The sequence below is a fragment of the Nannobrachium achirus genome (genome assembly GCF_963921795.1).
Source record: "Nannobrachium achirus genome assembly, chromosome: 3".
NCBI classification, from domain to species: Eukaryota; Metazoa; Chordata; class Actinopteri; order Myctophiformes; family Myctophidae; genus Nannobrachium; species Nannobrachium achirus.
This window is the reverse complement of record NC_137812.1, coordinates 46,532,435-46,549,287: the sequence shown is the minus strand read 5'-3', so window position 1 is coordinate 46,549,287 and position 16,853 is coordinate 46,532,435. Positions and strand designations below refer to the sequence as shown.

At 42.0% G+C, this 16,853-nt stretch overlaps 1 protein-coding gene across 2 annotated transcripts in view; it reads right to left on the bottom strand.

Annotated features, from left to right (window-relative positions):
• The window catches only part of smarca4b (SWI/SNF related BAF chromatin remodeling complex subunit ATPase 4b), a 49,002-nt gene extending 33,745 nt beyond the window's left edge, over positions 1 to 15,257 (bottom strand). For both annotated transcript variants that reach the window (XM_080721120.1, XM_080721121.1), the window contains exons 1-15: positions 15,177 to 15,257; positions 14,248 to 14,493; positions 13,730 to 13,862; positions 9,045 to 9,581; positions 8,744 to 8,842; positions 7,929 to 8,187; positions 6,762 to 6,888; positions 6,428 to 6,601; positions 5,805 to 5,978; positions 5,060 to 5,233; positions 3,784 to 3,834; positions 2,840 to 2,970; positions 2,200 to 2,257; positions 1,585 to 1,709; positions 653 to 800 (exon numbers count right to left, since the gene is read on the bottom strand). In XM_080721120.1, the coding sequence (XP_080577246.1) occupies positions 653 to 800; positions 1,585 to 1,709; positions 2,200 to 2,257; positions 2,840 to 2,970; positions 3,784 to 3,834; positions 5,060 to 5,233; positions 5,805 to 5,978; positions 6,428 to 6,601; positions 6,762 to 6,888; positions 7,929 to 8,187; positions 8,744 to 8,842; positions 9,045 to 9,581; positions 13,730 to 13,862; positions 14,248 to 14,463 (2,406 nt within the window). In that variant the 5' untranslated portion in view covers positions 14,464 to 14,493; positions 15,177 to 15,257. The remainder of the gene's footprint in view (positions 1 to 652; positions 801 to 1,584; positions 1,710 to 2,199; positions 2,258 to 2,839; positions 2,971 to 3,783; positions 3,835 to 5,059; positions 5,234 to 5,804; positions 5,979 to 6,427; positions 6,602 to 6,761; positions 6,889 to 7,928; positions 8,188 to 8,743; positions 8,843 to 9,044; positions 9,582 to 13,729; positions 13,863 to 14,247; positions 14,494 to 15,176) is intronic.
• Between the last annotated feature and the right edge of the window lie 1,596 nt (positions 15,258 to 16,853).

The window sequence follows — 16,853 nt, the reverse complement described above, 5'->3', positions numbered from 1 at the left end:
TATGAAAGTGTTGGCATCAAAATGTGCTTAAATTACCAAAAGTAAAAGTACAAAATGTTTGAAAATCTAATAGCAGATCATATATTTTCAAATAGCCTAGGTATAAAATAGGGCTAAAGTGGTTAATGTATATTTTATATAATATTACAATTTATACCTGCAAAGTAACTAGTAACTAAAGTTTTCAAATTATTGTAGTGGAGTAAAAGTACAAAATTTGCCTCTGAGATGTAGTGGAGAAGAAGCAAACATATTAGAATTGGAAATGCTCAAGTAAGGCTGCACCCACACCAAAGTACCTATGAGAGTGGAATCCCCATTCCGCCAATGCATTTCAAAGGGAAGGGGGCGGTTTCATGCCAGTGGAGGATATCTGTGCACCGCACCGACCATACATTTATGCTGGAGCAAATCAATTCTCGGGTTTTCCCCCTCTGTCCAATCAGGTGAGTTGAAGGTGGAATGGGGAGGGTTCTGGAAGTGACTGACCGCTGCACTGGCTTTGGGACAGAATGCGCTCTCTGCATTTTTTGTCAGCTGTGCACAAAAAGAGTTTATCCACTGGCGACCATACTTTGGTGTGGGTGCAGTCTAATGTACAAATACCTCAAAATGTTACTAGTTACTTTTTACACCACTGGTGACACAGTACCTGGTACTGCTTGAGTTGGCCGTTGATCAGCAGACTGGACTGTTTGTCCACCCTCTCTGTGACGGCGTGGGCCACAGAGTAGTAGGACTGGAGGCCCCGGGCGAAGGCTGCGCTGCCGTACTCATCGTCCACGTCCTGCTTAGCGTGCCTGCAGACCAATCACATGACATCTCTCCAGTGTTCATTTTTATTTACCGTATTTTCCGGACTATAAGGCGCACCGGACTATAAGGCGCACTGTCAATGAATGGTCTATTTTCGAACTGTTTTCATATATAAGGCGCACCGGACTATAAGGCGCACATAATAGACGCTACCGTTGTGTTATGCATCCAACAGATGGAGCTGTGCTAAAGGGAATGTCAATGTCAATGAATGATCCATAAAGCGCACTGGACTATAAGGCGCACTGTAGTTTTTTGAGAAAATTAAAGGCTTTTAAGTGCGCCTTATAGTTCGGAAAATACGGTCATAGTCTTTTGAATAAAATGAAATTTTATTTGTTTGTTGTCATATTTTTGTAATCTGAAAGGTTTTAGTTTTAATCTAGTTTTATCCTATATTACACTGTACATTTTTAGAATGTTATCATCATATTACGTAATGTAAATAATTATGCACATCTTTCCACCTGAGATACGATTTTTCAAAAATAGCAGATCTACAAGCTCGCAGCGCGGCACTCGGTGCCGCGCTGTGAGCTTGTATATCTGCTATTTTGTAATAGTTAAAGCATAAAATAATGATACACAATAATGTGTACCCGTTCTAAATGGGTTAAGAAGACATTTGTTGAATGGGCCTCAGGTCTAAATGGGTTAAGGACTCACTCTATGATGTGGCGTACGTCCACCTCAGGTCTAAATGGGTTAAGGACTCACTCTATGATGTGGCGTACGTCCACCTCAGGTCTAAATGGGTCAAGGACTCACTCTATGATGTGGCGTACGTCCACCTCGCACACGTCCTCGCTGTCGGGGTCTGGGATCTTCTTCTTCTTCTCGTCCGCTGGAGCTGGAGCTGTTGGCGGCTGAGGTGGAGGCTCCTCCTCCTCTTCCTGGCAGGTGACAGGATCGGCAGCAGTGGTGGAAAAAATGATTTTTTTTTTTATTAGTTTTTTGGGCTTTTATGTCTTTATTAATAGGACAGTAGACTGACAGGAAATGGGGAGAGATATGGGGAGTGACATGCAGCAAAGGTCGTCGGGGGTGGGATTCGAACCCGCGACACGCTGTCAGGCTATGTGGCATACGCCTGGACTGCTAGGAAATGTATAGTGTTGAAGTGGTTAATGTATGTTTTGTAATAATAATCAATCTACAAATAACTAGTAACTTGCGTTTTTTTTGTAACTTGAAATTGGAAATATTCAAGTAAAGTACAAATACCTCAAAATCGTACCTAAGTACAGTACTTAAATGTAAATGTACTTAGTTACTTTCCACCATTGACCGACAGTATGTCAGCCAAAAAGTACCTCTTATGCCTGATTTATACTTGGTTGGGCATTACGTTGTGCACTGAACCTAGCCGTTCTACAAACTCACCTCTTCCTCCTCCTCTTCCTCGCTGTCTTCACTGTCCGAACGAGGAGCCACCTCATAACTGCGTACATAAAGCATACATACAATTTACAATTTATGCATTTAGCAGACGCTCTTAAGCCAGAGCGATTTACAGTAAACCAGGAAAACATGAGGTCATCAAATGCATAGAAATAGTCGGCTAATTTAGGATCATAGGTAAACCACATACATGAAGGGAAGATGTATGTGTACCTAACCAAAAGTGTTAAGGGCCGTCTCCTGCCTTTTTCAACCTGAACTGTATTGTTCTAGCGTGTGACAACCTGTCTCACCCAGGGTAGGGCTGTCACGATTAGGACATTTCACATGACGATTAATTGACGCTCAAATAATTGCGATTAACGATTTAATTGTGTTTTTGTCATTGACAATTACATTTCTGTTTGGCTTTTAGGCTTTGAAGTTGCACATGGTAGATATGACACAGAACCTAAATATACAGAGAAATTACTGACATATTTGACAACTTTATACTTAAAAAAGAACATTGATGGTGGAAATAGCCGATCATGGAAACGATTATGACGATTATGACAAATAATCGCGATTATGTCAAATAATCGCGATTAGCCGATTATGTAATAATTGTGACAGCCCTAACCCAGGGTTCATCTCCAGCCAGGTGTCCAGCTGTCCAGCCTTGGGAGCATCCAGTCCTGTCAGAATGTTACCACTGTCCACATGGATGACCTTCACCGGCAGGTCACTCATCTGGCTGGTCTCATCCAGAGGCTGCATGGAGATGGAAGGACACAACACAAGGCTATGGTCAGAGAAGAACATGTACCATTCTAATATGATTATTATCCTTTTAGGTTGAGCACGTGTCAATGTCAAAAATCCTTAATTTTATCGGTCGATGAAATGCAGTATAATTGTTCAAGGTTTAAGGTGCCTTGTGTAAAAGTATATACGAGTAAAACATATTTAGTTGACCGTATAGCAGCAGCAGCAGCAACAACAACAACAACAACAACAACAACAACAGTAGTAGTAGTAGTATTAAACATAATTACAGTATATACAAGGAAAATAACAAAATGGCATAATTATGAAAAAGAACAGTTTGTTGTAGTTACATTGAAGCTCACTTGCTGTGGTCACAGTTCAGAACCCACATTGTATGAATAATTGAATGATAATCAAAAATGAATAGTTCAAAGTGAGGTGACATGTAAATAGGTTGTATATTGATACTATTTGAATGGCGTTCGTAGACATAAAGAGAGCTTTGCTCAGTTTGAGCCACAGAGCTCATCTAAATGCAGCAAGTAACCAATGACATTTAAATGGAGTGTCATTTGACACTAGCTAGTATTTGAATGCATTCTAGTAGTTGTGGAAACAGAGTCATGGTCAGTTGCGACACAGAAGCTGTTCAGAATGCACCAGCAACCCAATTAGACTTTTGTGCTTTATTTGAAAGAAGAAGGCAACATAATAGACAATCAAGCCTCCTTTCAATAGACAGTAGGACTCTCAGAGTGACTGAATGCTCCCCAGAGTGATGTTGTACTGGTCTAGACTACTATGGTATTTACTCACCTCTCCATCGGGCCCCAGGGCAGGGGGCTGGCCCTCAGCATTCTCCAGCTGCTGGACACAATAATAATAATAATAATAATAACTTTATTTGTTTGGCAACTTTCATACATAAATTGCAACCCAAGTTAGATAGCATTTTCTGTTTGTTTTCTTTTTTCTAGGTTTTTATATGACGTTTTTACTGAATAGGTGCTTGGTCTACCTACGTTATCTTTTCTTGGATTGCTATTTCTATGCATTTGATGTGTTGATGTTGTTGTATTGATATTGTAAATCACTCTGGATTAAGAGCATCTGCTAAATGCATAAATTGTAAATTGTAACGTAATTCAACAGTAGAATGCCAGAATAAAAAATCAAACCTCGGTTCGAAGTGGAGCGGTGAATTTGAGCAGTTCCAGGTAAATATATATATATATATAATTGAACTCAAGTGTCCATGGCATGAGTAATCAATTTGAAAAAAGTCAACTCAATCTGAGTTCCCAGAGGTAATTTCTTCCGCCACTAGGTGGCGAAAACAGTTCAAACTCAACCAGATAGTTGTGGGACACTGGACACATTGTGGGACACTGGACACACATTGCTGCTCATAGCGGAGCTGTGTTTCACACCGCTCCAAAAACAGAATTGGCAAACAGAGACATAACTAAACAGTATCCCAGTGGCAAGTCAATACATATATTACACACTCTCTTAAATGTAGAGCTTGACCAATATATCTATTTGACCAGGTCATCTATCTATAAATTCACAAAACCTGTGCTGACTGACTGATTGGTGACCCAGAAAGACTAACACAGCCTGACCAAAGTTGGTATTACCAGCATGGTCTGTCGTGACCCTTAAAATCTAACCGGCTCCAAAATGTTTAAACCAGCCCTGGCCTAGTAGTAGTGGGTACCACACTGGGTACTCTGACAACAAGTACAACAGTTATTGCATAAACGGGTGAGCCATGCATTCCCAACTTGTATCGTTCGCCCTTGATGCATAATTGCTGGTACGGATGTAGTAAAAAAAATAGAACAACTTTATATAACATTTGACGACATCAGTATCATCAATCATGCATCCGATTCTTAACCTTTTCAAACTTGTATGTGTATTTACTATTTTATATTTACTTGTTTGCTTGCTCATAAATGTTCATCGGAACCAAAAATCTGGCATTGTTCAGACTCTACATAACTGTAAAAGCAGTCCGTACTTCACAAAAGCACAATTCTTATTTTAAACAAAGCCCAGAAAAATCGAAAGATTCTCTCTCCCATACCTTCTTCTTTTTCTTCTTCTTCTTCTTCTTTTCTTTGAGAGCCTGCACGGCCTTGTGTGCTCGGACCAGATCTGTGAGGTTGGCCACATACTCATCCGTCTGCTGCAACAGATAGGCCAGACGCTTGTCCTTCTTCTGGTCGATCAGCTTACGGTAGCCCTCCTCATCCTCAGCCTGGAAACACAAAGCCCTGTATTGTAGGTACATTGTGTGTGGCTGTTCACATCAGGGCTTTTCAACCTTTTTAATGTCAAGTTTATTCATTAAGCTGCAGATATAGTTTATATCTCTGGGACCCCAGTCTAAACTGTAAATTCAATATTAATTGAACTCTGAGAGTGTACAAATGGAACCAAAGGGACATGTAATTGTCCATTTGGTTCCATTTGTACACTCTAGAGTTCTCAACGGGCCTGAAAATTAGAACAGAGGCCCTACCCGGGCCGAAAACATCGGGTCAGGTCGGGTATGGTCGGGTTTGGAAAGAATTTAGTAAAGAAAGAGAAAAAGAATTCATAAAAAAATATATTTTCTTTTTTCATTGAGCCCGAGGCCCTACCCAGCCCTACGCTACCCTAAATGTCTGGTCGGGTTCGGGCAGAATTTGAGAACTCTAGTACACTCTCAGAGTTATAGAACCATAAGGGTCCATTTGATTTCTAACTGTCAATCATTTAGTTAATCATTTATCCTTGGCTACTGTATGTGGCGCGTAATAGCTTAAAGCTTAAAGTTCTTCCCTTACCATGAGTCTCCTCATCCTCTCCTTCTCAATGCGTTCATTCTCCTTCTTCTGCTCACGCTCCGTGTTGGCGTGGTAGGTGGCCACGGCTTTGGTCAGTTTCTGACTCCTGCCTGTGATGGAGCGGTGGTACTCCTTGAAGTCTTTGGCATGCGCCAGAATGCTGTTGAGATACTCCTGAAACAAAGAGTGAGAGCATGGACATGACGAGAGGAGAGTAAAGCCCTTTGCACACAGGCGCGTTTAACCGCACGGATAAAACGGACAATATAATTTTTTGAAAAGAAAACAATGATTCTCTACGACCTCATGCACACCGGCTCCGAATTAGCCGTGCGACGAGTGGCTGCCGCCGTGCGTTTTTTTCTCGATCGAACCCAGTTCGATTCGTGCGTCTTGTCGCATGCGGTAAAAAAACTCATCACTCCTTTTATGACTCCTTTTTGGATCCGCAGCGCCGATTCCGCACAGCCTTGCACACCAAATCCAATGCGTTTTATTCATGCCGCAAACGAAAAAAAACGCAACTGTCCTGTGTGCAAAGTTAAGAGTTCATGGTCTCAAGTCCCTCAGAAGTGTACTTTACAACCTTCTGTTAACTTGCAGTGCACAGTGATGTTGTTTACCTGATGTTTCTGTCTGCGTTTGCGCTCTTGTTCAATCTTCTGCTGTTTCTCCAGTTTCTCTGTGATCCGGGCCTCTCTCAACGACTGGCGCTTACTGCGCTTGTAGGCCTTTGAATCCAAGGCTGTCTCTAGAGCTGTGTCACGACGCATACACACCACCACGTCTTGGCGCAGCTGCAGGAAGGCACACACACATGCACACGCTCATCATTTCACCAACTACTTTACACCTGTAAACTAATAATCTTAAAAGTTGAAGTTGAACTTCATGTTATGTGGTGCGGTATAATGCTATTCAATGTGACATGAATGTTGGTTACAATACAGACAGTACCTGTCTCTGAAAGTTGAGCAGTCGAAGGGCTTTGAGCTCGATAGTTGCTTTAGTGCGCAGATCACCAGCCAGAGACCCCGGCAGGTTCTCCAGCTCAGCAATACGATGGCCGATACGAGCCTGCAACCTGAGAGAGAAACATGACAGTAACAATTATATGTCCTTGTTTAAACACCATCCCATCTCCGTATGAGGCAGCTTTAACCACCTATAATATAGTTTATTGACAGGGGTTCCCCAGTGGTCCATACTTCTCCCCCTTGTTTTTCCTCTCTAGGCCAAATCTCTTTGCTGAGAGAGCTTGCAGATGGGCTATTTTTGCCAAATGATTAGACACTCTTGATCAGGGGCGTCAATTGGGTATGGCAGGGGTATGCAGCTGCCATACCCTGGTTCCAGGGGGGGAAATAAAATGAAAGTCTCTTTGTCTATCTGTTCTGGTTATTATGTTGTTAAATTACAGTAAAATAAAGTGCAAAGTTTTACAAAATGGTCACTTTAACAAGGTATTATAATTATATTCTCCACACTTGTATTCTCCCCATATTGACAAAATGGTATATTCCCAGGTTCCGCAGGTCAGCTGCACAGGTGAAATGCATTATTGTTAATTGTGGCACGTTTACTGCACTTGAACAACTGTTCCAGGCTGTCATATCCAGCCCAAGAAACCGTAGAAACGGGGGGGAAATAGAGTGCACTTCTTAAAATAAATGTATCATGCCAGTTGCTAAGGTATGGCAAAATGACTGGTGTCTTGCACGCGCGCGAAGTGCGCGTGCAAGACACCAGTCATGTTGCCATACCTTAGCTTTTTCTGAACCGACGCCACTGCTCTTGATGAAGGTCCAGAGGGACTGAAATATCTGTCAATTTGAATAAAAACCGATACTGCTGAGCAAGAGCAGTGTGCGGGATATTTGTTCATGAAAAACCTTTTTTCATGATTGCTTCAGTAGTTGTCATTGTTCAACGCACCTGCATCTGAACAAAGTGGATGTGCGAATATTTCCTTTGCCAAATGAATATGACACGCCCAGACTAGGGACTTTAGGGTTCACGTGGATACATTTACAAGGAAAACATTAAAGTTTTATTAATGTTTCCCATGAGATGCATGATCAATCGAATGACAGGGAAGAACAAGTGACCAGTATTTATCAGTACCTGTACTCCCTCTCTTGTAGGATCTCCACTGGGTCCAGACCACTGGGTTTCTGGATGGGGGTGATGCGGTTCTGCTTGACGTGGTGAGGCATCATGGGCGTGGGCTGCGCAGGCTGGCCAGGGGACTGGGTTTGCGGGGGTATCACCGGGGAGGCTGCGGGGGGCACCGAGGGGGGAGCAGGAGAGGGGCGACCCGTGGGCTGAGGGGGGATCAGCTTCTGGGGCATGTTGGAGGGGGCGGCGGCATTTATCATGGGACCTACCGAACAGGACCGACATTAATTGAAGTATTTAAATTAATTTGTACTGGTTGCTACAAGGGCATTCACGAATAGTGATTTTTAGTATTCGAATTATTCGACCTCAAAGTATTCGAATAGTCGAATATTCGACAGGACTGGCCAAACTGACAAAACTGTCAAATATTAAGTAAGCAAGAGGCGAACATTGTGAAAATAGCCGATCTACATGCTCGCAACGCCTCGCGCTGCGAGGCGTTGTGAGCATGTAGATCTGCTATTTTCACAATATTTATCTGCGGAACCGAGTCACATTAAATGTAATACCTAGAATTCCAAGTGCTTGTCAGGGTTCTTATGACTTCCTATCAAGCTAAGCTTTATAAACCATGAAGAAATATATATTTTTTTAAAGACAAAACAATAAAAAAATAAAGATATGTGAATATTCGACTTCGGGGAACAAAGTCGAATAGTGACTATGATATTCGAATATTCGAATAGTGGGATATTTGGTGAATGCCCTAAACCCTAGTTGCTACAGACTAATACACTTTCATAAACAGAAGCACATACCCTCAGGCCAGGCCTTTGGTGGTCCGTTGTGGTTCTGTCCCTGCATCCCCGTTGGAACTCCTGCTGGGCCAGGCGGAGGCAAGTTGGGGCCTATCATCCCTACAAATGAAACAAAATGTTTATTGGCCATAATTACACAATGGCTGTTTTGATCTTACGGGGAGGAGTGGAAAACCTTCCACCCTGTCTAATTCTTCAGAAGCCTAGTACCGGTATACACTTGTAGGTGGGTGTCGCACACCTAAAATAGCAGAGCTTATAAAATGTATATTTTCCGTATAACTCTGGCTTAATTTCTCACCGTGGGTTCTGCTGTACCCTGGGCCCATGGGTCCTGGTCCGGGGCCCGGTCCTGCTGGCCCTCCCGCTGCAGCTCCAGGAGTCAGACTGGGCATGGGCTGCTGCTGCATGCCAGGCATCGGCCTCTTCCCCTGGACGGCCATCTGCAGGTGGTCCGGCAGAGGCTGCCCACGGGTCAGCATCTTGTAGGCCATGATCTGGGCCCTGAGCTGGTGGAGCTGGTTCTGGTTGAAGGGGGTGGGACCTCCGGGGCCACTAGGGCCACCGGATCCCAGGCTCGTTACGAGGCTGCTGGGACCGCCGCCGGACCCAAGACTGGGGCCGGGGCTGGGCGCTACCTGGGCGCTACCTTTCACAGTACCCAGAGTCTGCGGGTCTCCACTGGAGCCATCTAGAGGTGTAGAGCCAGGGCCAGGCCCCCCAGAAGAAGAGGACGAGGAGGAGGAGGAGGACGAAGATGGTATTAGGGGCCCAGAGGGTGGACCATTTGATGGGACAGGGCTGGAGTGGTCAGAACCTCCCAATGGAGAGTGGTAACCTGGAGTCACACGGAAGGACAGACAGACAGATAGACAGACAGTGAGCAGTGAACTCCACCCATATTGATGGGTTGCAGACACAGCTGTGATTGTGAATCACTCATACAGCTAATCCTTGAATTAAAACCAAATCCTACTTTATAGCCAGAGGTGTTGGTGTTCTTCCCTCACACTGATAGTGGCAGTGCCACTGCATCCATATTTACATGGTCACAACGTTGCAATATGATAATTGCTACACTGAGTCTTGTCTTACCGCTTTCCCTCGCTAACTACTGGATATATTGTATATCCTGCATTACTACTGTACCTAAAAAGGTGGCTGGGTGGGCAGGAATCATATTATGCCTGTGAAGAAACGTAGAGTTGCCACCAATTTCTACTTAGCTGCCTTACCACTTTAGCTATTCTTTCTGCTGGGTTGGAGTAAGCATAGAATGATATGGTTGGTTTGACATCGAAACTACATGTGTTTAGATTCACTAGTAACAACCATTCATCAATCATTAAAGATTTTGCAACCTAGCCTGCCTCGACCATACACAATAAAATCCTCAAAGTGTTAATTTCAGGGTTCCCACACATTTTTACCAATTAATTTCCAAAACCTTTCCAGAATATTTAACCCAATTTCCAGGCCTATATAACAATCATTCAGCACAATAACGATGTGCAATGCCCAAAGACAGGCAGTGTAGCAAAAAATAAAACATAGAATGGTATTATGGTTTAATTCCATTCAAAATTTCGTGCCAAATTCTTTTTTTAGAGATGCGACGTTCGCGAACGAATCGAATCTTTTGAACGGCTCTTTGAAGTGAACGATGGGATCCGGTTCGCGGAGTAGGGAGCCGTTCATTTGGGGGAGAGGCGGGGGGGGGGGGGGGGGTTAACACAAAAGCTCCTCCTTGCTTCTCCACTGAGCACTGACTGAGTACAGTGAGTGAGTGAGAGAGAGAGATCAAGGGGAGGAGCGAGTTCATTGTTGCCTGCTTGGTTTTTTTAGGTGTTGCATGAATAACATAAATCAAGGTAGCTTAATTTACACACATATGTTTTATAAAAAGGGTAAATACAAAATTGTGATCTCAACTGTCAGCAGAGGGATGTGGTGCCACCTTGTGGATTCATGTTTTCAAGAATGCTTCTTAAAAATATGTAAATATACAATGAGCCAAATGAGCCAGTCTTTTGAACGTCTCTTTTAAGTGAGCCAGATCCATGGCTCTGGCTCACTTCAAAGAGACATAAATTGCATCTCCGACTTTTCTACACCACCTATCCTAGGACATAGTGGACTGGATACTAGTTAAATTGCTTACGCTTCATCACTGACGATTCACTTGTTGCTGCACTGCACAGGTTGGTGTCACGTCGCATGACAAAGGACAGAAAACAGTTTTGGTAGCCTATAAAGCACAACATAATTAGTCTAGATGGACAGAGGGGTCTGCGCGCATAGGGTGGATTTTTTCGCCACCAGTTTTTTTTTTAATCCTTGAAGGGTATATTTTAAGATTCTGCCAGGTACCAAGCTGAAATATGTTCTCATGGGGTTCATTTTTAATGATTGCTTGCACCTACCCATTCACATACTATACAGGAAAAAAGACCCCCCAAAATACATTTCTTTAGGTAGCATGTGTGGGATCTAACTAGGGGTTTTTCATGATTCTGAATCCATTGCAAGCATTTGTGTAGCATGAAAAACATTCCTTGGGCTAAAAACAAGGCCAGTGAATGTTTTTCGTGCAAAACAAATGCTTGCAATGGTTTCAGAATCATGAAAACACCCTAGTTAGACCCCTCACATGCTACTTAAAGGAGTTTTTTAGGGTGTCTTTTTTTCCTGTATAGTACGTGAATGGGTAGGTAGGTTCAATAAATTATTTAAAACCCCATGAGAACATAATTTCAGCTTGGTACCTGGCAGAATATTGAAATATACCCTTCAAGGATTAAGAAAAAACAGGTGGCAGGAAAACAAATCCACCTTATGCGCGCGGACCCCTCTGTCTATCTAGACTAAATTCACTTCCATGCTGCATTCAGAGATTGTTCCAAATTAAAGAGACCACGTATGAGCTGAGGGGTAGACTTATGTTTGAAATGATGACACACAGAACAAACATTAAGAAGAGTTGTACATCAGTCAGGGCACAAGAAATATGGAATAGCTGTGAAAATGACCTAAAAATTAGCAGTTCATTGTACTAGTTCAAGAAAACCTTATAAAAAACAATATAGCAAATGCATATAAAATGTCATTATAATCTATAAAATACCATTTCTAGTATGCATAACATTTTTTGTATTTTTTTGTTTTGTCTTTGTAATTGTTTGCTTTGTACGTATTAAAGATTTTGTTTCTGATGTATGTAAGATGAAAAGACAAAAAGGGTAGGCACTATAAGCTACGGCTTCAGCCTACACTTTTTCGGGTTACATTATTGTTTATTTATTTTGTTGTTAAAGGGGCCCCACCATGCTTTAAAAAATATATATTTTATATAAATATTGGTCCATAATACGGTTTTATACAGGTTTTAGCCTAAACAACCACTCAGATATTGAAATTTCATGTTCTATCTGTCTCTAATTACAAGCCATTTCAGATGCAATACCAAAATGCCCTTTGTTGGCAAATGGGCGCTGTCTTTGGGCTAAAATTGGAGCGATACAGAGAATATTAGAGAACCACGATGAGAACCATGTAGAGTCAATCGTAATCTTCTCTGTATCGTTCCAATTTTAGCACCACTTTACCTCATGATTCCACATCATATATTTAGTGTCAATAGAATATAGCCTCCCAAAAAGTACCGCCCCCTTCTCGAGGGAGCCCAATAGGATATGAGCCCCCTGTGACATAGAATGGGTCAGATTTCAAAAGAGTACTGTTCAGACACGCCCATTCAGAAAATCACTGAAATGAAAGGCAAGGCTTAGAGTTAATGAATTGGGTTTTTTGGGGGCTGAAAGAGACACTGGGAAGACCAAAAAACAAGAATTTTTTTTTTTGAAATTCATTGTGGGGCCCCTTTAAACATGTATTTTAAACCGAAATAAAACCAAACCAAATCTACAAGCTAACTACGTCTACTTGTCACACTTCAGCACTTTGTGAGCTTGTAGATCTGTTCTTTTTGTCATACACATTAGGCAGCAATCACGCAGTCCGTTCGGTGAAAAACTACTCTATGTTACACTATGTTACATATTTGTGTAATGTTATACCATCCTGGAGAATCAATATCCAGAAACAATGCATATCCAATTATTATTCCCGGACCTTTCAATTCAATTCAATCAATTCCAAACCTTTTCCAGTACAGGAAAAATATTTTTCTAATTTCAAAATATTTCCAGGAATTTCATGACCGTGGGAACCCTGTAATTTATCCATTTGTTACTCTGTGAGTGCAACAAATGTAACCAAATAGACCATTGCGGGTCTATTTTGTTACATTTGTACGCTCTCTTTTACTGTCTATTATGGGTCTCTCTATTACTAGGGGTTCCTGCACATTTTTTACCATTCCATAACTTTTCCAATGTGTTTCACCCCATTTCCAGGCCTATATAGCAATCATATGGTGCAATAATGAGGCTCGTACTCCAGTTTGCTATCAATGCTCTAAGACAGAGTCAAGCGAAGGCACAAATAACAGATCTACAAGCTAACAACATATCACGGTGCAACATGTTGTTGGCAAGCAGATCTATTATTTTTCTCACATTACATCCGGTATACATTAGGCAGCACTGCATTTTAACATGTTACATATTTCACATAATGTTAGGGATGACCAAAATCAATAGCCAAAATCAATGAATCATTTTAAAAGAAAACACTTGATTAATTCCAAACCTTTTCCAGGCCTGGAAAAGTTATTCTAACTTCAAAATATTTCCAGGTATTTCATGACTGTGGGAACTCTGTATTAGCCTACTGAACATTGGGCAAGGGTGTGAAAACAGTAGAGGCACTCCCTGTGAGCAACCAAAGCCAAAGCATGGCTATTGGCCAATATGTTCAAGACATCACTTCACTGTACATATATTATTTTGTTTAGTCTTTCACAATGCTTGAAATGTTTTAATGACCCACCAAACCACCAAAACGTAATCTGTGGTGTCTACCTACCTTGTGAGTGTTGATCAAGAGGGCTGGGTGGGGGACCCATGCCACTATGTGCACCCTGCCTCATGGACAAGCCTTTCATCTGGCTGAACCGCCCCTCCTCACTCATACTCTTCTCGTGCATGCTCTCCATGGGCTACGGGAAAAGGAAAACATGTCATGTAGTGCAATGTACAACAAAACATTTAAAATTTGACCAAATTAGATGGCTATGCTACCAGGAGTATAGTTTTAAGTGGAGCTGTGGAGTTGGGCTGGAAAAAGGGAGAGAAAGATGGGGAGAGACAAGCTGTATAGATCTTCGGGATCGGGACTCAAACCAGCAATGTCAGGCTACATTAGAGCCTAGGTGCCCGGATCGCTAGGTCAGCGGTCCAGGCCAACTGTGTTTATTAAAGGAAGATCTTATTCGAATTATTGAATCCCCTTTTAGGAGGAATGAATGATAGTGGTGTGTCAATATGAAAACAGAAGGCTTCAGTCAGAGGGTATGTTATTATTCATGGGAGGATTGTTCTTACTTTGTGCAGCGGGTGCATGTTATCTTGGCTGTATCCAGAAGGTCCCGACTGGGAGTGTCCAGACGAGGAAGGTCCAGGGCTAGGACCCATCATACTGTGAGAGGACCCTGGAGAAGGACCAGGGCTGGGGCCCAACATAGCACCAGGAGAGGGCCCCGGACCGGGTGAAGGACCCGGTCTTGGAGTGCCACCCATGGGAGGGTCCGGTGTCGACATGGCCTAGATCTCCTGCTCTTGGCTAAGGACCTGGGTGAAAGGAGAGGAGGAGGATGTGAGTGAAGGAGGGAGTGTGAGACTAGGAGAGACACAGTGAGAGAGAAGAAGGGGGCAGGGGGTAATAATAACTGATGTATCATGTAGCCTCTACTGCACTCAAAAGTATGCCTCTGATATATTAGGCTACCAGTGCAAAACAGTCAGTAGACTACGCATTTTGGTGCATCATTAAATCTTATCTACGTATAAGAGAATACAATCCAAAATGAACACAATCGCCATCAGAACAAAGCGCATCTTACCCATCATCTTCTGTTCTGACATGCTTTTCTATAAATGGAGCCGGGGATGCCCAATATTTGCAGAATATGGTTTAATAATTTGCACAACGCCTTGATGCGCTGCACACCTATCGTGCTCGCAGCAATCGCAGAATAACTATTCCGGCCGCAAGGTAATAAAAGCCTGCACTTGAACTTGAGATAGGAAAATACTACAGTATTTTTTAAACTGTCTAAAACCCTCCTTACACAGAACATGAAAGGATGTTTATAGTTAAAGATCATGGGGGAATGGCGGAATACTGTGCTTGTGCGACTGACCTACCCGCATTCATTGAAGACAGTCCATCATAAATGTCTGCGTCCCTGTATGCCTATTGCTATTAATGGTAGGCTGTAATAAAGACGCAGCGGTTGCAATTAGTTACTCACCGCTTCGTAATGTGCCTTGAAGCGTTGATTTGATTCACAGACGTGGCTCCAGCGCCCCCCTTCACCGTTTCAACACTTTCCCCGTCAAGTTAAATTATTTCAGCGCGCTCGTCAAGTCATGCTGAAGTAAGCATTACACTTCTGGTGCACTGACTTCAAAATAACAGCATTTTGACTAAAGTATTCAAATGTTTAAAGTATCAGTACTGCGATGCTGAAGTACTCTTCTACAAGTCCGGAATTAGAAATGTAGCTACTTGAAAGTAAAAGTACGAAAGCATTGGTATCTACAAGCTCACAATGTGTTGAGAGCTTGTAGATTCTGCATGGATATAAATATGGCTAGAGTAGTTTATGTTTTACATTATCATTTATATCTGCAAATTAACTAACTAGAGTCTTCAAATAATTGTAGTTGAGTAATAAGTACAATATTAGGATCTGAGGTGTAGTGGAGCTGTGGAGTAGAAGTAAAAGTAGGCCTATTGGAAATTGGAAATACTCAAGTAAATTGAAAACAACTCAAACCCCTACTTATAAAGTACAGCACTTGAGTAAAACAGTGAACAGTGGTGTAAAACTAAGTAGCCTACATTTACTGTAAATGTAGGCTAGTTAGTTGTACACTGTTAGTTGTACACTGTTGACTAACACAACTATTGTTGGTCAGTGTTGTCTTATACTGAAGTTCACCAACCGGACGCTAGATTATAATTCAGGTAAACTTGATGAGCGTGTATAAAATGATTAAACTGACTGGTCACCGTTCATACTGTACCTCCTATGACCGAATGTCTAGTCACGGCTATCGAGGGAAGCGCATGCGTGTGCATTGGTGACCGGGTCTTGTAGTAGTCCAGGAAAACTAGCGTTTTACGAGAAAGTAATTGTAAAAGATTTTTTTTCTTCACAGACCTTTTCTATAAGGTCTCCAGAACAACATACTAAAAGTCCTAAGAAATCCCAGTTGCGGAAATATGTTTAATTGACATTAATCCAAGACTTACTATACACTACACTATAAAGGCAAAAATGACTCCCAAAAAATCTGCTTTAAGTGGGATGTGAGGGATCAAACTAGGGGTTATTAATTATTCTGAATCCATTGCAAGCATTTGTTTTGCATGAAAAACATTCCTTGGGCTAAAAACGGACCCCAAAAGGCTGTGAAAATTGATGACTCGTCACTAAACCATCGTATTGTGGGGTCGTTTCTTGCCCAAGGAATGTTTTTCATGCCAAACAAATGCTTGCAATGGATTCAGAATAATTAATAACCCCTAGTTTGACCCCTCACATCCCACTTAAAGCAGATTTTTTGGGAGTCATTTTTGCCTTTATAGTGTAGTGTATAGTAAGTCTTGGATTAATGTCAATTAAACATATTTCCGCAACTGGGATTTCTTAGGACTTTTAGTATGTTGTTCTGGAGACCTTATAGAAAAGGTCTGTGAAGAAAAAAAATCTTTTACAATTACTTTCTGTTTTGGGTCCAAAATGAGCTAGTTTGCCTGGACTATAGGTGCACAGCAGTGCACATAGTTTGTTTTGTTTAATACATTTTTTGTCAGGTATCCATCTTATTTTAGAGTGCTGATTGACCATCCACGAGCTTATATTCCATCGCATACCTGTTCTGTGTAACAAACAGACCCTATATGTTTAAAGGGACAGTTC